Raw genomic sequence first — 19,042 nt, forward strand, 5'->3', positions numbered from 1 at the left:
GACAGCCTGCATTTCCCACATCTCTGGCCGCTCTCAGGTAGAAGCCTCAGATCTGCCCCAAGGTTATGGGAGGGGGATCAGGGCAGAAGCCGTCCCTTAAGGCTCAGCCTTGTGCCAGGTGTAGTGTGGCCAGGTGGGCAGGGCTGGTGACATGTGCCTAGCCAGGCCCCCTCAGCCCCCTTCGTCCTCAGCATCTCCCCTACGTCCACCATTCAGTGCCCCCAAATTCTTCCTCCCCTCTTCCAAACCACTCCAAGGAAAGGACACGAGAATGCCCGGACATTTCACTCTCACGGAGGGGCCAAAGCCTGAGCCAAGCGTACGTGGAAAATGGGGGCAGGTATTCGAGGCCTGGGACTGTGCCTCTGCTCCTGGCTCCTTCACCCCTTGCCCACCTGCACACGGAAGCCCTCGCATAGGCCTGGGCAGACAGTAGCACTGCACACACAGATACTCTGGGTTAGACCATGTGAAGGACCAGGCGGGGAAGAAAAGGCAGGCTCGGAGGTTACCTCAAGGCTGCTGTGTTCCAAACTCCGCCCAGTCTGTCTCATCCTGCCTGATATCCTCTGGGTGGGCGCCCAGGGCTAGTGGGAGGCAGCCCAGCCTTCTCGCTGGCCCCGGCGCCAGTGCACAGGTTGTGTCTGCGCCCATCTTGGGTGCCGTGCAGGGGGAGACAGAGGAGGAGAGCCTGCGTCCTGACTGTGGGCTGTTCTCTGCAGCGTCCCGATGCCTAGAACAGGGCTTGGCGCATGCCAGGTGCTCCGTAAAGGTTGGTTGTTGAGTACACCATGTGTCTTCAATACACCAACCCAAGTGCACCACAGGATGCCAGGCAACCCTATGGACAGCTCATACTCTTTTTTAATTAATTGATTAATTAATTAATTACTTTGGCTGTGTTGGGTCTTCGTTTCTGTGCGAGGGCTTTCTCTAGTTGTGGCGAGCGGGGGCCACTCTTCATCGTGGTGCGCGGGCCTCTCACTGTCGCGGGCTTTCTTGTTGCGGAGCACAGGCTCCAGACGCGCAGGCTCAGTAGTTGTGGCTCACGGGCTTAGTTGCTCCGTGGCACGTGGGATCTTCCCGGACCAGGGCTCAAACCCGTGTCCCCTGAATCGGCAGGCAGATTCTCAACCACTGCGCCACCAGGCAAGCCCCCGGCTCATACTCTTGTGATAAGGAGGTCAGCCCTGTTCCCGGTCACCAGTGAGTACGTGGTGAAGCCAGGATCCAAACTGAGGTCTGTCTTGGAAGAGGGGATAAGAGGTGCCTGCGGGCTGAATCCTGGGGTGAGCAGGCTGGGGAGACCTCATGGAGGACGGCACCTCGAAGGACCGGGGGAGTTTCAGAGGGAGAGGGAGGAGTGGGGTCCCCCTCCCCCACCAGCTGTCTTGTTCTACTCGGAGCCGTGACCTCAGAGGACTTTATTCACATCCTGATCGCATGCAGCTGGCCTCCTCTGGCCCTAATGAGCTCATTATCCATTCTCATTAAGGAGGCCATGGTGGCCTGGTCACCCTGGGGACAGCAGTGGCCTGGGAGTGCCCATCACTTCCTGCCACCCTTGGCCAGGCTCAGCCCCCTTCTAGAGAGGCTAAGGCCCCCAGTCCCTCTCCCAGGTCCTCCCATCCCCTCCATCTGTCTGTCTCCATTTCTGACTCCCTCCGCGCGCGCGCGCGCGTGCGCGTGCGCGTGTGTGTGTGTCCGTGCCTCACTCTCTTTCTAGCTCCACCCTTTCCACCCCAGTTAGAGTCCGTTTGAAAGGGCTTTGCAATTGGCCCAGCAGCTAAGGACTACACTCGGCCTGGACAGAGGGAAAAGCCCACCTTCTGGCCCAGAGCTTTTGCCTGCTGTGGCTGAGGGGCTCCCTGCCCCACCTGGCGTGGGGAGTCCTCCAGCGCTGCCCTGAGCTGGAGGTGCTGGCCAGGCCACCCGGTGCTGCCTTCTCCCACCCTCGGCCCCTGAGCCACTGTGAGGTGGGTTTTAGTGCGTCCTGCTGAGCTGGTCGGATGCTGTGACAGGTGACCTTGCTGTTCTTTCTGGGCCTTTGCCTCCTGGAGAGGGCTGGGCCCTGGCCTATAGGCCAGCCTCACTGAATGCTGTTCTTCTCTGGCACTGTGGGCACGCAGTCCTCCCAGGAGAGGCCAGCGTGAGGCGGCTCTGGGGCGCTTGGCCAGTTCAGCTCCCAGACGCCGTCCCGGGCCCGGGGGCTTAGCCTGGGGCCGTCAGAAGGACGCCTCCTCCTGTACGTTCAGCATCTGAGTGCTCCTGGACATCAGCTTGCAGTTTCCCATTCAAAAGAATGGACGTGGTAGCCCTCTCTTGCCCCGTCTGGGGGGCATCTCAGCATAAGGCACTCCAGCTGGGAAGACCTACCTGAGCAGTGGCCTGGCTGGCGCTGGTAGAGCATGGCTGCCGGGCTAGGGTGCTGGGGCGTGTAAGGGGCCTCCCAGCTAGCCCAGGCCCCTTGGGGGCTCCCCACCAACTCCTGTTCCACTAAGTCCTCTGCCCCCACAACAAAAAAGAGCCTGCTCCCCTCTTGCCTGGGAACCAGGGTTGACTTCTTAGGAAAAGGCCAAGTCTGGCAGCCTGTCAGGGAACAACTGCCCCCAGCTGGGCACAGGTGTGGCCACTTCGTCACTCCAAAGCTCGGTCCTTTAGTAAAACCTTGCTGAATTTCCTTTCCCAAGAACGGAGGTTAGGAGGACAGAAGAGGAAGGGTAGCAGAGGCCAGCTTGGAGTTTGGATCCATCTTCCGAGGACATGAGACATTGTGAGACATTGTGGCTCAGGCCAGTCCCTGGGCATCCACGAGTGCCGGCCACCTTACGTCCCACGTCCTGTGGCTTTAATCCTTCGTTCAGTGAAGCTCATGGCTTCCATTTAATGGGTGCCTGCTGGTGTGCCAGACCCCACGCGCTGTTCTTTATCTCATCCTCACGCTAGCCTGCGTGGTAGTCTTACCATTTTACAGATGGTGAAACCAAGGCTCAGAAAGGTTAAGTCACTTTCTTGAGGCCACAGAGCGTGGAAGTGGCAAAGATGGGATTCAGAGTCAGATCTTTGGCTCCAGCACTTAGGCTCTGTGCCTCAGTTTCCTCATCTGCTGTTCGGCTTGCTGCAAGCTCAGCTCTGCCCTAAAGACAAAATAGATGAGATACTTAGAGTCCCAACAAGACTTATTCTCAGAGTGCACAAGCTGCTGTGAATTGTGGGGGTGATGCTTTGGATGCTATTGGGACTTGGGGGTCAGTCAGGGAGGGCTTCCTAAAGGAGAAAGGAGGCTGCAGGACCTCTGTGCTGGGCAGCTGTGTGAGCTGAAGGACCGGAGCCAGGCCGAGGGGGCCCTGAGACATGTAGGGCAAAGAGGAGAACCCCAGGGACATCCCCCCCTGGCCCCATTTCTCACTGTGTTTGCTATCATGCATTGCATCAGCTGAGGAAAGAGCAAGCCATATTGCAAAAGATAGCGCCTTCCGTTCTTCTGAAGCCCCAGAAGACAGCCCCCAGATCCCACAGACACCAGTAAACACACGCGCGAGCTCACCAAGCTCTACTGAGTACCTCCTGACACACTCCTTGGGCGCACACACCACCTGGCCACCCATGGGTGCTGACTCTGTTAGTCTAGAATACCAAACACCCACCACCACCCTGACCAGAGCTCAGGGTTTTCAGCTCCTTCTCTGTGCTAGGCCCCAAGCTAAGCTGCTTATGTCTCATCTGTTCATTTCAACAACCTTGGGAGGCGGGCTCCATTTGTTACTCCCACATCAGAGAGGGGAGACTGAGGCTCATAAAGGTTTAGCAATTTTCCCCAGATCACACAGCTAGGAAGTTGCATGCCAGGACCTGAATTTGAGTCTTTCTGACCCTAGATTCCTAATTATTACCCTCTTCCTCCAGAGGATCCTCACCTGTAGACATAGACTCTCAAACCTGCGACTGGACTCATGGTGTTCGCACAGAAAGCAAACCCTCAGCGATGTGGACATGCCCACTCACAGGTGGCACATATATAAAGCACAAGGATTCAGGGACACTTGTTCTCAGGGAGTCACCTCTGAGCTCTTGCGTGCACAGATGTGCACCTACTCCACTTCTGTGGTGGTTAAGAATGTGGGTCGTGAAGCTGGACTGCTTGGTTTTGAGTCCAGCTCTGCGTCTTCCTAATTGTGATCTATTCTGCCTCAGTTTCCACATCTGTCAAGTGGGGATGATGACGATAGTAAAATGTAAGGTTCTTGGAGATGAAATCAGGTAATGTGTGTGATGTTAGCTCCTGACAGAGTGCTCTTCTCAGCGTCTGACTGTAATCATCATCGTGTGATGCACGTACAGACACAGCTCTGTTCCAGGTGCACAGGCAGCCATCCACGCGTGTGTGTGTGGACAGAACCTACCTCCCACTGTGTGCCTCTGCAGGAACGAGGACACGGTGTGTGCTGGAGGGGAGCCTGGGAGCCCCGAGGGCTGGCTGGCGCCTGAGTCCTCTTGGCCAGCTAGGCTGCCCCCACGGTGGGAGCCCCGAGGGCTGGCTGACGCCTGAGTCCTCTTGGCCAGCTAGGCTGCCCCCACGGTGGTTCAGGCTCTAATCGCTCCTTGGTGGAGCAGCGGTGACCTTGGTCAGGAGCCCCAGTTGCAGCATTTGACGTCTGAGCTGCTGGCATCTGGGAGAGGCCTGTCAGCAGCTGTGGGTGGGTGCAGGCCCCGGGAGCCTCCCCCAGAGGCCCAACTGTGTGACTCACACCAGGGCTCCCAGGAGGTCTGCGTGTAGCTAGGTAGGCACCTCTGCCCCTGTTCAGCCACGCCTGCCTGGGCGGTGACTGAGCCTGTCCACCTTTGCTTTGCGGAGGTGCCTACAGCCCAGCCAGTGGCAAGCTCTTCTCTGCAGGGCCTGGTGCAGGAGGGACCTGAGACTTGAAGCCACACAGCCCAGCTCTGCGTGTGTCAGGGCTGGAGTGGAAGTCCAGGCCGGTGTTCTCGGGCAAGGTCGGCAGGTCCACAAAGCCGTGAGGATGGTTGAGAGTCTCAGCCCCAAGTCTTGGGAGTGCAGCAGGAGAATAGGATCCTAAGTTGCTGCCCTGGGGTGCGATGGTCACAGTCAGCCAGTAATGTGGCCCACGCTCCATAGAAACTTGTGGTGCAACAGAGATTTTGAGGTGGGAAGGACTCAGAGACAGCCCTGGCACCTCCAAGGGGCACCCAGGTGGTGTGAGGCACAGACCATCGTGCCGCCCTGCCCATTGGGCACCTCGGCCACACTCTGGGCCTCTCAGCAAGTCCCTGCCCAGCTCACCCTGAGTGCCAGGCCTATGCAACAGAGGTAGGAGGAGGGCCAGCCCTGCCCTGCCCCTGGGAGATTCTCTGCACAGACAAGCCCAGATCCATCCCTCCATCACCGATCTCTGGCTCCTGGCGGGAGGGAGAGAGCAGAAAGTACATGGAAGGTTCCCAAAGGGTGAAGTTAGGAGGGAAGGGAAACGATGCCACCAGCAGAAAAGAGCCCTAAATCCTGGGATTATGAGGCCCTTGGAGCCAAGGAGAAAGGTCCATGCAGGGCCCCGGTCTGGAGATGGCCATGGGAAGAGGTCAGGAGAGGGGACAGCAAGAGGTCAGCAGGCTGGTGGGCTTGCTTCACACGTGTGAGGACACAGACAAGCTTGGATGGGACTGATGGAGAAATGCCCTGCAAGCCCTCCTGGTACCCATGGAGGGACTTGCCTCCTTCACCTCTGCTGAGGATGACTTTGGAGCCCAGATTCCAGAAGTAGAGAGAGGGCTTAGGAGACAGTCAGCCCAGCCGTCCAGGAGATCACCAAGTCACCTTCTTTCCTGGGAAGCCATGGGGTCACACAAGGAAAGGAAAGACTGTGCTCCCACTGAGACAGCAAGTAGGTTATTTCAGAGGGTGGAGTTGGCGGTGGACACACCTTGGTGTAGAAAGAGAGGCTGAGAGGGGCTGGGCATGGGAGAGATCTTGGCAAATCCTCCACGAGACACATGCATCCAAGCTCCACTGTTTCTCCAGGCACATCCCTGTTCTGTCTGATGACGATAAGGTCCCTGGCCCCAGCCTGGGCCCATCCTGGGGAAACCCTCTCCTGGGAAGAAGAGCTTCCCTTTGAGACTAGGCCTTCAGGGTACTTCCTTGGCCTCCTGGGACTTGGCTTGGCTTTGGAGGCTGGAACTGGTCTTTCATCTCCCCGGACACAGTTTGGGGAGGGTCTGGAGGGTGTGGTAACCAAAACCTTTGAGCTTTTGGCATTGGGACCTGGACCTGGGCAGGCATGTGAGAGCCTCAGCCTTCCAGACCCTCCCAAAAGTGACTCCAAGTTGGGAATTGTGGTGCCTGCTCTTTGGGGCTCTTGGAGCTTATCCTGTGAGCGGGAGGTCGGGGAGGGACCGCTTACCCAGAGTGGCTCAGAGGGCTTCATCCTTACGTGCCAAAATCTGTGGTGGCAGGTGTCCAGTGGGCTTGGGTTTTGTTCTCCAGACTTGCCTCATGATGGTGGACCTTCGATTATGAACCTTGCTGATTGCTGGGTACGGGTGGCATTAGTGAGTGAGTGAAACCCGCTCTGGCTCAGGTGAACAGCCCAGGAAGGTCACTGGCTCGCTGTAATTAGCAAGTCCAACAGGGCAGTCTAGCTTTAGCACACCTGCGCCCCAGGGTCAAGTGATGGTCAAGGCTGACTTTCTCCATCCCCTGACTTTGTTTTATTGACTTAACCCTCAGGACGTCTCTTCCCACACACCCCTGCGATTCCTGGTTAACGTGGGATTTAGGGTTCAGGTCGCCAGAGCACCCATGTCAGTTCCTGGAAAAGCCCCTGAACCATTACAGTGTCCGGGGAAGTGCAGACCAGTCAGAAGGACTCCTGTGGCCTAGGAGGCAGGGCCGCAGGGCAGGAGCCTCTGCGAGGTCGGGAGCTCCGTCCCGTGACCTCCAGTCGGGCTCTGTGGAAGAACACTGGGCCCGGGGCCTCTTGGCACAGACTGTTGGGGTTCCTGAGAGCGTTCCCCCAGAGCCTGCGAGAGGGGGAGAAGGCATCCCAGGCAGAGACCCCTCTGGCTTCTTTGGAGTCTCTCAGCCACAGCCTCCTGAGTAGCTGTGCCGCTGTGGCCTGGGCGTCAGGGAGGATGGCGGTGCTGCCCCAGGCAGGTAGGCCCAGAGGGTGCACGTGGCCGTGGGTGTTGTGAAGGTGGCCCACACCCATCCCACTTGGGGGAAGGACAAGGGAATTGACCTGAATCTGGCAGAGGGAGGGAAAGAAGGCATCTATCCCAGGTTCCGGAGGGGCAGTGACCCAGCTAAGGGCTGGACCACAGAAGTCCAGACCGTTGTCTGAGACTTTCTCTTTAACTTTTTTTTTGAAGACTTTGGTTTTTTTAGAGCAGTTTAAGTTCCCAGGAGAATTGAGTGGAAGGTACCGAGGTGTCTCATACACACCTGCCCCCACACACGCACAGCCTGCCCCATCCTCAACCCCCTGCACCAGAGCGGTGCGTTTCTTACAACTGATGAACCTGCATTGACACATCCTAGTCACCCAGAGTCCCTAGTTTACATTAGGGTTCGCTCTTGGTGCTAGATGTTCTGTGGGTGTGGGCAAATGTATAAGGACATGTATCCAACATTATGGTATCACACAGCTGTCATGGTGTTTCATAGGTTTTGCAGAGCTGCTCGCAGAGTGTTGTGGAACTTCCTGGAAAGGGTGGGGTGCAGTGGGCATTCAAGACTAGACCACAGGCTGTTTGCTCTCCCAGGCCTGTGACGTGGGGCATCAGAAGTTGAAGACCTAGGTGCTGACCCTGTGTGCGGAGGTCCTGTGCAGTGGTGGGACTTTTGTCCTCCGTCCCTCTGCATTGCTGTCACAGCAGCCCCCAGGCAGCCTCCACCACCTCCCAGGGCTAAGCCCAGCTGGGAGCGCCTGGAGGTCCCCTTGTGCCCCTCCTCGGGCAGCCACTCACTGCTGTGGCCACGTGGTGATGGGGCCTCAGTGCTGGCCAGGGAGGAACCCTGGGGTCTCCTGACAGGCTACAGTCCAGGTTTGGAAATGCTGAGCTCTGTCATGGACAGAAAAGAGAACTTGGGCCACCAAGTTTGGAGTACTTTGCTCAGCGTTTGTTTGAATGATGAATGAACGAGCCAGCAAAGGGGAAAGAAAATGAATGAGGCGTTATCACTTGGCCACAACCCTCAAGGGTCACTCAAGGGCGCAGTGCCCACTTACTGTGATTGAGTTGTCAACATACCGAAGGGCAGCTGTGAGTAGCACTGATGTGAAAATACCACTGACCGGAGGTGGGAAGCAGGAGCAGTGACCATTAGAACGTATCTGTGAGGCCTTTACCCCCCGGTGCCTTTAAAAGCAGAGAAAGTGGTCCAACTCCAGGTCACACCGGTGGTCCTAGTGGGCTTGAAGGACCCTACACCGTCTCTGTGTTTGGTCAGCGCTCCCTTGACCTTTCCTGCAAGGTAACTTTCACGTGTTGGGCATATCATTGTGTCGATTTCATTTTCAGGTTTTTTTGTTGTCAAATGTCTGTGTGAGTGGATGGTGGTCCATCAGGCCCTCTTCTCAGGGAGCGTGTTGGTTTCTTCTTTCTCAGCGAGGAGCCTGGGCTCCAGGAGGCTAGACGTGGGCAAGACGTCTGCCAGGCACCCAGGCGGTGTGGCTCTGCACCCTCCCCTCCACGCTGCTCCTTCCCTCCTCGTCCTGGCCCCGTCCACCTCTGCCATCTGCTGGGCTCTCATGGCTGCTCTCCCGTCCCCCTGCAGGCTGGTGGTTCGTGAGCACCTCTGAGGAACAGGGCTGGGTCCCTGCCACCTACCTGGAGGCCCAGAATGGTACTCGGGACGACTCAGATATCAACACCTCCAAGACTGGGGAAGGTAAGCTCCTGTGGGTTCAAGGGTCGGGGAGATGATGCAGCTTTCCCACCCTTCTCCCTAAAACCATCAGAAGCTCTAAAACGATATGGATCATGTTTCCCCCCCTGCTTCTCCCAGGATCCCGTGTCACTGAGGCCAACCCACAAGCTCACCTCCTGTGCCAGGTCTGTCCTTACTGGCCCCACATGGGGCTAAAATTAGAGGGGAGATTCCCGTGGGGTGTGGATCTCAGGCTTTGGCAACTTTGGGGCAGAGATTGGGGAGAACGGCCCTAGGGCTGGTCCCTCTCCCCACCAGCAGGCCTGGGTTCCTCTGGGGGTCCCCACAGAGATCCACCTTTGCCCCCCTCACCCCACACTGTGCTCTCTGCGACAGGGACGACCCCAGAGGGACTTTGTGCACACAGCTTCCTGCCGTGCACAGCCTGTTCAGAGGCCTCTCTTCCAGGTGCCTGTTATCCCGGTCAGGGGTGCAGACGTGGAGGGCAGGTCTGTGAATCATTTCTCAGTGTTGCAGGAACCCAGGGATGGCTCCAGCCCTGCACCGTCAGCCTCTCTCATTAGCTCTGACCTGGTGAGGTTTTTCTGGGGTTTTCTCCAGTGCATTTCAAGGAGCCTGCCCCTCCTCCCAACCCCAGCCAGCACTGGCCTGCTGAGCCTATCCGTGGGCTTGGGAATTCCCCAGAGCGGGCTGCCAGAGCCCGGCGAGTCTGAGCCACCCTGTTCCCGGCTGCCTGCTCCTAGTCGCTTCCAAGCCTCCCTTATTCTGGCAGCGGGAACGCTTGCCCTAACGGTCAGTGGAGACCATCCAAATGGGCACATCTGAGAGCCAGGGGGATGCGTGCCTGCCACCCGGGGCTCAGGCCACCTCCAGGCCTGCCCCACCCCCCATTCCACACTGCCCAGGCCAGAATAAGCGGCCTGCCAAGCCCCAGCTCCGTCTTCATCCTTCCCCCAAATGTCGGTTACTCGGCAGGCAGTCGGAGCCCCGCCCTTCCTCCCGTGTAAATGCTGTATTTCAGTCCCTTGACCAGTACTGCAGCCCCTGCAGTGCATGTCTGCCTTGTGACAGGTTTCCAGAGACCAGGCCCCATTGAGAAGGGCTGGCATGTTCAGGCCAGGTACTCGGCCTTTCCTGGCTGCTCCCCGAGCCCAGGGGCTGAGCCTGTCCCCCATCTCATCTCTGGTTCCCTCGCACCTCTGCAGCGGTGCAGGGTCGTAGCACCTGAGCTGGGTCCGGTCTGTTTTGTCTGCAGTCACCAGGCCTCACCTCCTATCCAGTTCCACATTCTGGGGGGTATCCCAGGGCTTTTCAGAAATAACAATCCCTAGAGTGTACTGAGGTCTCACTCACTCCTAGGTGTCTGCCCTGGTACTTGAAATGCCCTCACCACCCTGGGAAGGCTCTGTCACCATCTCCATTTTCCAGATGCAGGAACTGAGGCTGCAAGTATTTAGATATGTATTTGTCCTCATAAGGCTTGAGCCCTGGTCGGCCTCCTCCGCCAGTGGTCTTCCCACCGTGCCGCATGCCTCTCCGTGAAGCATTTTCTTATGAGCAATTCTAGGAGGGTGTATGTGTGTCTGTGTGTGTGGAATTGGAGCCCCACCTGAAAAGGTGACGCCAAGAGAGTCAGAGTGGAGATGTCAGGTAGATGCTGGAGGACCAGGACACCAAGTGGGTAGGAAGGAGCCTGAGAGGTGCGTGGGCAGTGACGCCGCCAGGCTGGTTTGAAGAGAGATTGGGTGCTTTGCACAGAACAAGCAGTAACAGGTTATAGAGAATTTTGACCTCGATGGAGTAAGAACCAGGCAGCCAGTGGAGGTTCCGCCTTCAAGCAGGGGCGGGGGCGGGTGTGTATGTGCGCGTGCGCGTGTATGCTCAGGGTGAACCTCCTGATGATAGGTTCCTCTGCACACTTTGATAGGACCTGTGTGCCAGCACCCCTGGCAACATTTGGGCAGCTGTGCGTTCCATCGTCACATCGTGGGCATCTCCCCGCAGCTGTACAGAAGGGCTCAGGACTCAGTACCCCAGCCCAAGGCCCAACAGCTGTGGTGTGTCCGCCAGTCTCTGCACGGGCAGCCATGTGGCTAAGAGATCAGCCCACCCTGGTCCCGTCTCTGGCCATCTCTACCCCAGCCCTGTTGCCATCCCATTGTAGGTCCCCTGAGCTCTACAGGCAGAAATTGGAAGCCTTCGTCCCATCAGAGCTTCCCTAACAGCTCATGCTCCATTGCTTCAGAAAGAAAAGAGGCTGTTGCGGTTTATTTCTGTCATCAGATGTTCTGGCATATGTTCATGTTTCTCCTGAAGCCAGGTGTGCTGTGGAGAATGCAGAAACGTTTCAGTGGGGGGCAGGAGGGCCGAGGTGGAGGCTGAGACCCCCTTGTCCACTGCTGATGAGGAGGGTCCAGGCCCGACGATGGCAGGGTGCTTCCGTGAGGCGCATCGCCTCAGAGGTGAGGAAGCAGAGGCCTGGAGGGGCGTCACCTCCTCGGAGTCCCCAGAGCAGTTAGTGGCAGGGCCAAGCCCCAGACCTGGGTCTCTGCCTGTGCCCTGCGCCCTGCAGCCACCGGCAATGACCTGCCTTTCTCCCTGGGCTGGCATTGGCCCCAGGGTCCAGGCCTTCTCCACTGTTGGTGCCTAAAGGGCGCGGGGTCTAGAGTCCAGGCTCCAGAGCCAGACTGCGTGGATTTGCGTGCCGCCTTGACGCTCAGGTGTGTGGCTCAGAGGGTTCCTGAACACCCCTGCGCCTCTGGCCTCCCATTTCTAGAATGGGGAGAGTGCCAGCTACGTGGGGCTTTTGTGAGGCTCCAGTGAGATGGTCTTGGTACCTGGTTTAAACCGGGTAAATGTCACTTACTGCTAGGGTGGCCCCAGGCGGGGCATCAGCTGAAATGAAGCTCCTCTGCTCACAGAGAAACCAGGTGGACGCACCCGCAGGAGGTCAGCTGTCCAGGTTCCTCCCAGTCTGACCTCACACAGGACCTCATCTCCATTCCACAGAGCCTGTCCAGTCCCTGTCTTATTTCACGCCAGGGCAGGTGGTGTCAACCCCAAAGACAGATGAGGAAACAGAGGTTTAGGGAGGGATGGCAGCCTGCCAGGGTGACACAGTAACCTGGCAGTGCAGCCTGGATTGAATCCATACCCCTAACCTTTTGTCCAGGCCTCCTGCTTACAAGAAGCAGGTCAAACAGGCTACTCTTCTCCCTCTGGAAAAATAAGTACTTCCCAGGAGGCCCTGGTGGGATGTGGCTCAGTTGTGTCAGGGCAGTTTGACTCTTAAGTGCTGGCCTCCCTCCCCCAGACCTGGGCAGCCTGGCACCCTCCTTCTGCAGTGCCAGGAGGTGGGGGCCCCTGATGCACCTGGGCGTCCCATAGGAAGGCGGGGGGGCACGTGGAACTGGTCCATAGCAGTCAGAGGACCTGTGCAGATGAGAGGAGTGTGGAGCCGTGAAAAGCTGGGCGGCAGGGCCTCCGTTGTCAGAAACAGTGGGTAGCATGTGGGGAGGGAACAGACCAAGGCCTGTGGCATCCTACTGTGTGTGCTTTACTCAGCAACATTTCTGAAGGATCAGCCCCGTGCCAGGCTCCGTGCCAGGCCCTGGGGACGCAGAGATGCAGAGTCTTAGCCCTCAACAGACTTGATCCACTGGGGGTGACTGAAAAAGCAAAGACATAAACCAACCCAGGATGGTGAGGGTTATAAGCCCCCCAAGGAAGAGACCCCAAGTCTCTGCTGGGCACATTTATTCTTCCACCCGCAGTGCCTGGCTCGTGGTAGCAGGTTCACAAGCAGGACTTGCTGAGTGAGTGGGGGCAGGGGAACAGGTGGATGTGAGCCCTGGTGGAGAGTGGGGCACACCCTCCTGGGAACCATCACTGCCCAGCAATGGGGGGAGCCATGTCCTCCCCCTAGGGCCGCAACCAAGGGTCATCCTTTCACCGGGCTGGAGCCAAGGCTCCTCCTCCCCTCTCAGCTGCTGGGATTCTAAATTCCTAGCCCCTCCCAGGCTCGGGGGCATAACCCATGCAATGTGGCTTTGGTTGAGTTATTCCCCACCTGCCAGCGCCGCCACTGGTCAGATCCGCGCCCCTCCAGCAGGCGTGTACCACCGGGGCCCAGGTCAGGCGGTGAAGACCTGGGGATGCGAACCTTCCCTCCCTCCATCCCTTCCCCACCCATCCCATCTCATCCTCATGTCCATTCTCCCCGCCGGTTCCCGTCGGCCGTGTGTTCCATCGCCATCTCCCACACCAGTGTCCAAGAGACGCAAGGCCCATCTGCGGCGCCTGGATCGCCGGTGGACCCTGGGCGGGATGGTCAACAGGCAGCACAGCCGAGGTGACGATGCGGGCCGGCTTCTCCTCACCCACAGCTGCTGCCTCTCTCTCTTTCACTAACACTTCTCCTCTTTCCCGGGCTCTCCCTCTCTCTGCCCTGTGGCCTCCTTACCCAGATTCACCAGACAGACTTTCCTCTCACCTACTCTAGCTGGCAGGGGGGGGGGGGGGGGGGGGCGGGAGGGGGGCGCAGGGGCCGCTTGGGAATCGGGGTGACAATGGGGGCAGCTCTGTCTTTGGCCAGCGTCCTGGGGGCAGGGGTCATGGGACTTAGGACAGGATTATGGGGGCAGCTGGACTCTAAGAAAGGCCACATTTACCCTGAAGCTTCAGATTGAGAGAACTGAGCGTGTTTGGGTCTCTGCCTGGGCCGTCCCCTCACCCCTGCCCTTCATTGCCTCCCTCCTCTGAGAAAGGGTTCCCTTGGCCAGAGCTATTCTAGCAATTACTTAGGGACAGAGTAGGAAGAAGGAGCAGCTCACAATCTCCTCATTCAGCCAGCTCCAGGGAAACTAGAGAAGGAGCAAAATCCAGACACAGCCAGGCCCCAGGGCACAGCCTCAACAAGTTCTGATGGTGGGGTCAGGTCCAGCTGGGGGCTCCAGCAGCCCCAGCACTAGCTGTTGGGATTTCAGCCTGATCAAGACTATTCCAGGGAAGCCCCTGGCCTGCCGTACACGCTGATTAGGAACCAAGGCGTTTGCCAGTCCAGGGCCTTTCCAACATCCAAGAGCTTGTGAGGCAGGGAAATTAGGGGCAGGCCTCTGAACAAACCTCTAAACACCTCCAGAGCCCCAAGGCCAGTGGGTGGCCCATTTCTCCTGCCTCAAGGAGAGTGGAGGGTATGTGTTCCCGACGGTGACGGCACAGCCGGAAGGGTGTCATAAGCATTGGCTTTTCCAGAATTAGCAGGGATGCCCCATGACTCGCACCCTACCCCCAAAGCTTGTTCCTGAACGACTGTGAGACCCTGTTTTGGTATCTGCCCCGAGCCCCAGGCAGCAGCAAGCCTGGACCCAGGGGTGGCCACCGCCCGTGGCTGGCCCAGCATCAGGCTCAGCGCTGGCTGCGAGGGGCCCAGCTTGTCCCGAGGGTGGAGTGTGGGGTGGACCCTGGGTGCTGGCGCAGGACAGGGGGGCCAAGTCGTGGAAGCAGAGAGAACAGGCTGAATGTGCAGCAAAGGCACCATAGAGGTAGGATGGGTGGGGCAGCATAGGTGGGGGCCAGGCGGGGAAGCGGCCCTGAGCCTTGGCAGCAAAGGAGAGTGGGACCCTGGCCTGGAAAAAGAGCAGGGTGGAAGGTTTGGCCTGTCCCCATCCCCTCCCACATCTGCTCCAAACACCATCACACACTGAACCCCAACACATCTCTGTCTCCACAACCACATGGCCTCTCGGACACTTCAATCGGTGAAGCGTGACCGCCGGCACACAACCCCGAGAGCCACGGGCGTGGCCACGGTACGCTGGCCCATCCAGGCCCTACACAGCTGCACGTCTGCGGTCCCGTGCACACAGCCACTCACAGTACACACTTATGCACCCTCACGTAGACCATTCCACGTTTGCACTACTTACACAGTCACAGATGCATTATCCACACAACCACATCGTAGGTACACCTCTGCGGCCACCCCCCAAGTACACGTATAGCTTCGTACGCGGTCTCGTATACATAACTCCTATACCACGTGTACATCGGCAACAGTATTTACAATTCTAAACATAACATGATGTCAGTAGACACAGATACCCAACTGAATGCATAATTCTATGGCCAGCCACACATATGTAAATATGTAAGCAAATGCGGGCCCAGGACTTCTCTCTCTTGAATAAGAGACCTAAACAACATCCTTTCCCAGTCTTAGCCCTAAGTTAAATTAGGGCTAAGTTAAATCAGGCAGCCAAGAAAAACTTGCAGGAAGTTGGCTGGGAGAAACTTCGCTGCAAACAGCCGAGCTGACGAGGGGGGAACAGGCAGTGGGTCGTATATAACTAGACAAGAGAAAAGCAGTGCTTCCCCGGGGCCTCCACTCCCCCAGTCCCAGAGCCAACCAGGCCTCTGGAATCAAAAAGCCTCTTGCATCGGGGTTGGGTAAGTTGTAGGGACTGGGAGGGGAGCCAGGGAGACTGCTGACGGAGGGGAAAGTGTTTGGAAAGGGGAGGCGTCTGTGGTTTGGAAACTGCAGGGCTCTCCAGCCCCTGCTTCCAAAACCAGAACAGGCCCGGCCACCTACCCACCCCGTGGGCGGCCTGGCCGGCCCTCCCTGGGGTGAGGTGGCAACCATCCTCCGAGGGTATATCGGAGTGACCATGGCGTCAGCGCCTCCCAGAAGCCCAGAGGTGCCCCCAGAGCTCCTGGGCCTGTTCCCGCAACTTGATTCCTAAGGGGCATCTCTTCTAGAGACCCCAAGCAACGCAAATGACTCAGCTCCCTCCCCCCCCAAGGTCATTTCTTTCAGTCTGGGCATCCTCCTGTCTGGCCCCCTAAGGGGGGGTTTGTGGCCCCTGTTCAGTGGAGGGACTGCCTCTGCTTTCCCCCAGGGAAACCTGTGAGGAGGGAGCTGAGACCCACAGGGCACGCGGCCACACAGAGGTAACCCACACCTTTGTCACCCAAGCCAAACGTGGCGGAAAACCGAGCCCCCAAACAGGCCAATTGGAGGAGTTGCCCTGCCTGGGACCAGGGCTCTGAATTCTCACCTCCTAGAAGCTACAGTGCCAGGGTAGGACGAGCCTCCAAGCCAGCCAGCTCTCTTCCTGGGAGCGTAAACTCCCAGACGTCTGTGTTCCCATCAGCCCCAGGGCCACCATGAAGAGGGCTTCGTGCAGGAGCAGCTCAGCTCTCCTGAGTAAGACGGACGCCCCTGGTTCTGCCCACCAGGAGGGGCAGGGGAAGGCAGGATGCTTACATGGCCCTCGGGGCTCTGTCCTCAGCACACACACTGGGGACTGGGGAGGCTGGTGCTGGGGCCTGGCCCCCATGAAGCAGTCTAGGCCCTGTCCTCTGCCGTGGGGCAGAGAAGGGCTCCTCTGATCTGCCCAAGAGATAGGCTGTAATTTTTCTCTGCAAAAGTGACTTTGCCTAGGGAAACTTTAATGATGGCTTCCTGCACGAACCACAGGCTTTTAAAAATAGCCCAACTGAGCAAAGGCAAAATGTGGAGCCCAGGCCTCGGCTCACCCGAGCCTCAGAACCCTGGGGCCCTGGGGCCCTGGGGCCCGGCGCTGCTGCTCCGGCCACCGCCCGGGCCAGGATTTACGGTGTCCCACTGGAAAATGGAGTGAGACCAGGAATAGGCGGGAGCGCAGGGGGCTGGACTATAAAACACGGACCTTCTCAAAGGCCCGAGTCAGAATCTGGCAGGGCCGGGTTCTCAGGCGGTCTTGGCGGCTCGCCCCAGCATGGCTGGGTTGGAATCTGAAAGCTTCCAGGAGCCAGTTGACGCCGAGAAAGGCTTGCATTTGAGAAGAGCGTGCTGAGCTGTGGAGGCTCCCGTGGGGCGTCACCTACCTTTTGCCCTTTGGCAGCCTTGCAGATTCGGCCAGCGGCCTGCCAGCTCTGTCCTTGCGGCCTGGCAGGGCAGCTGTCTCCACCCCAGAGGGAGCTGCTATCTCCGCCCGGCACAGGGCCGCAGACGGGACCCTGATAATCTAGGGAAGAATGAACAGATGGCCCTCCCGAGCAGGGGCTTAGGGTGGCAGCTGCCCTCTCCCCCACTACTGCCAGAGGCTTGGGCAGGCTGCCGGGCAGGGTCCAGCTGAGGGGGTGGGGAGCGCCCGTCTCAGAGCCAGCTGTTCTGTGCCAGCAGCCCGCTCTTTTGAGCTCAGAGAGTCTCCCCCTCGGTGCCCCGGCTCAACACACCTTTGTCCTCATCAATGTACTCCATAGTCCCTTTGCAGCGCCTACTGTATGCCAGGCACTGTCTCAGCCCCCAGGGAGAATCCAGGTCGGAGAGGACAGCACAGGTTCAGGGTGACCCTCCCAGAGGGTGTGCCAATCTCTGCCGCTTATCCTCCGCTGAGGGGATGGATGGGGCTGGGTGTACCTCCCCAAGCCATTCCTCTGGGGAGACTCTCCTCCCAGGAGGCAGGGTGTCTGTGGCCGGCCAGCTGTGGGTCTGCCGGTCCCCAGCAGACAGGAGGCCTGAGCAGGGACTCCCGTGGAGGCACAGGGTCCCTGCCAGGAGGGAGGCCCAAGGAGTCCAGGAAGACACAAACTTCCCAGCCTCCCCACACTTGCCCCCCACGCTTCTGTTCAGCTCCCCACGGTGCCTCTCTCCCAGTGCCTGGGGAGCCCAGAAGAGGGCGTGCAATCCTACTGTGAGACCAGAGCAGGCAGCTCCCAGAGGGGCTCCACCGAGCTGTGTGGTCAACTCAGTCCCCCCCAGGGCTCCCGCCTGATTGTGCCGCACTGTTTTGCCCCTGCTCATTTGGCCCCTGGACCCTTAACAGGGCACATAACCATGCCCATAGCATCCTCTTGGGGAAGTTATGTGATCAGGCGATCAGATGAGTGGTCAGGGGAGGCTGAGGTGTCCCTGGAGCTGTCAGAAGGTTGGGCAGAGGAGGGGGTTAAGGGTTTGAGGTGGGAGACAGGCTGAGAGAGCAGGTCTGGGGCATAGATGGACGCATGGCATGTTCAGGAAGGAGAGGGCTTGCCTTGAGGCCTCCAGGCATTGAGGGGACACCTGGGTTTGTTCTCAGACTCCCTGACTCGGGCCCCAGGAGGGCCAGGTTCCTCATGGCCCTGCCCTCAGCCCAGGGAGTTTCTGGGACCCTGAGGACTCCAGGCCCCGGCAGCCTGTCTGCAGTTATGAGGCTGGGAGAGCCAGCTCTACGCTGCCTGGGGCTTGCAAGGCCACCTGGGGCCCTGGCCAGCTTTGGCACGTGCAGGGCACAGCTGTGAGGCCTGATCCCTTCTCTTCCCTTTCCTGGAAAAGCCAGAGGTTGATGCAGTACACCTTGGCCACCAACTAAGTGAGGCCAGGCCAGGGGGAGAAGGAGGCTGGACCAAGGACCTGTACCCCGTCCTCAAATGGTTGTGCTTTCTTGCCTTACCCACCACCCACAGAGGAGAAGTATGTCACTGTGCAGCCTTACACCAGCCAAAGCAAGGACGAGATTGGCTTTGAGAAGGGCGTCACCGTGGAGGTGATCCGGAAGAATCTGGAGGGCTGGTGGTACATCAGGTAAGAGCCCCAGCAGAGGAGCAAGGTGCCTCTCTGCCACCCTGGCCCCCAGGCTGGCCCTGGGCAGCAGAGTGGCTGAGGGCACCAGCTGGCAGGTCAATCCTGACAGCAGCTTTGCACCCACGGCCTGGCTTGCCGGCTTCAGTACCGTGAGGCTGAGTGGCCGTGACAGAGCGCTCATCTTGCAGACACCCTCCCGGGACACATAGAGCGGAGCCTGAGCCACAGCCAGCGGCGCACAGGGGCCCCGGCTCGGCTCGCAGGCAGTGGTGCAGACCCTTCCCGTGCGGCCGCCAAGAGGGTCCAGCACATCTGAATTTGGGTTTCCGTGTCCGACCGTGGCTGCTTGGCGTGCTCTGCAGCTCGGGCCGCCTGCAGTGCCGGCGTCCACGGGCCTTGCCCAGGTCCCAGCAGGCAGCCCCTGCTGCCCACAGATGCAGGCTCGGGCCCGGGCTGTTCCGCTCCGCAGGGCTGGCTTCCGTGGTTGAGAGAGCTGGGGCGGAAGTGTGGCCTGAGCACAGGCCTAGTTCAGAGGCCTCTTGCTCTGCCCTTCACTCTCCTTGGGCCTAATCACACTTCCCAGCTGAGAAACCCAT

General features: G+C 58.9%; 1 protein-coding gene across 5 annotated transcripts in view; it reads left to right on the forward strand.

Moving 5' to 3' along the window:
• SH3PXD2A (SH3 and PX domains 2A) overlaps positions 1-19,042 on the forward strand; it is a gene marked incomplete at both ends in the record, with an annotated part of 233,145 nt that overhangs the window by 202,752 nt on the left and 11,351 nt on the right. For 3 of the 5 annotated variants that reach the window (XM_082855014.1, XM_082855015.1, XM_082855017.1), the window contains 3 exons: positions 8,789-8,902; positions 13,170-13,253; positions 18,329-18,446. In XM_082855014.1, the coding sequence (XP_082711140.1) occupies positions 8,789-8,902; positions 13,170-13,253; positions 18,329-18,446 (316 nt within the window). The remainder of the gene's footprint in view (positions 1-8,788; positions 8,903-13,169; positions 13,254-18,328; positions 18,447-19,042) is intronic. The other 2 variants (XM_082855016.1, XM_082855018.1) reach the window with 1 other exon arrangement.

The sequence above is a fragment of the Leucopleurus acutus genome (genome assembly GCF_964270905.1).
Source record: "Leucopleurus acutus genome assembly, chromosome: 14".
In the NCBI taxonomy this organism is placed as follows: Eukaryota; Metazoa; Chordata; class Mammalia; order Artiodactyla; family Delphinidae; genus Leucopleurus; species Leucopleurus acutus.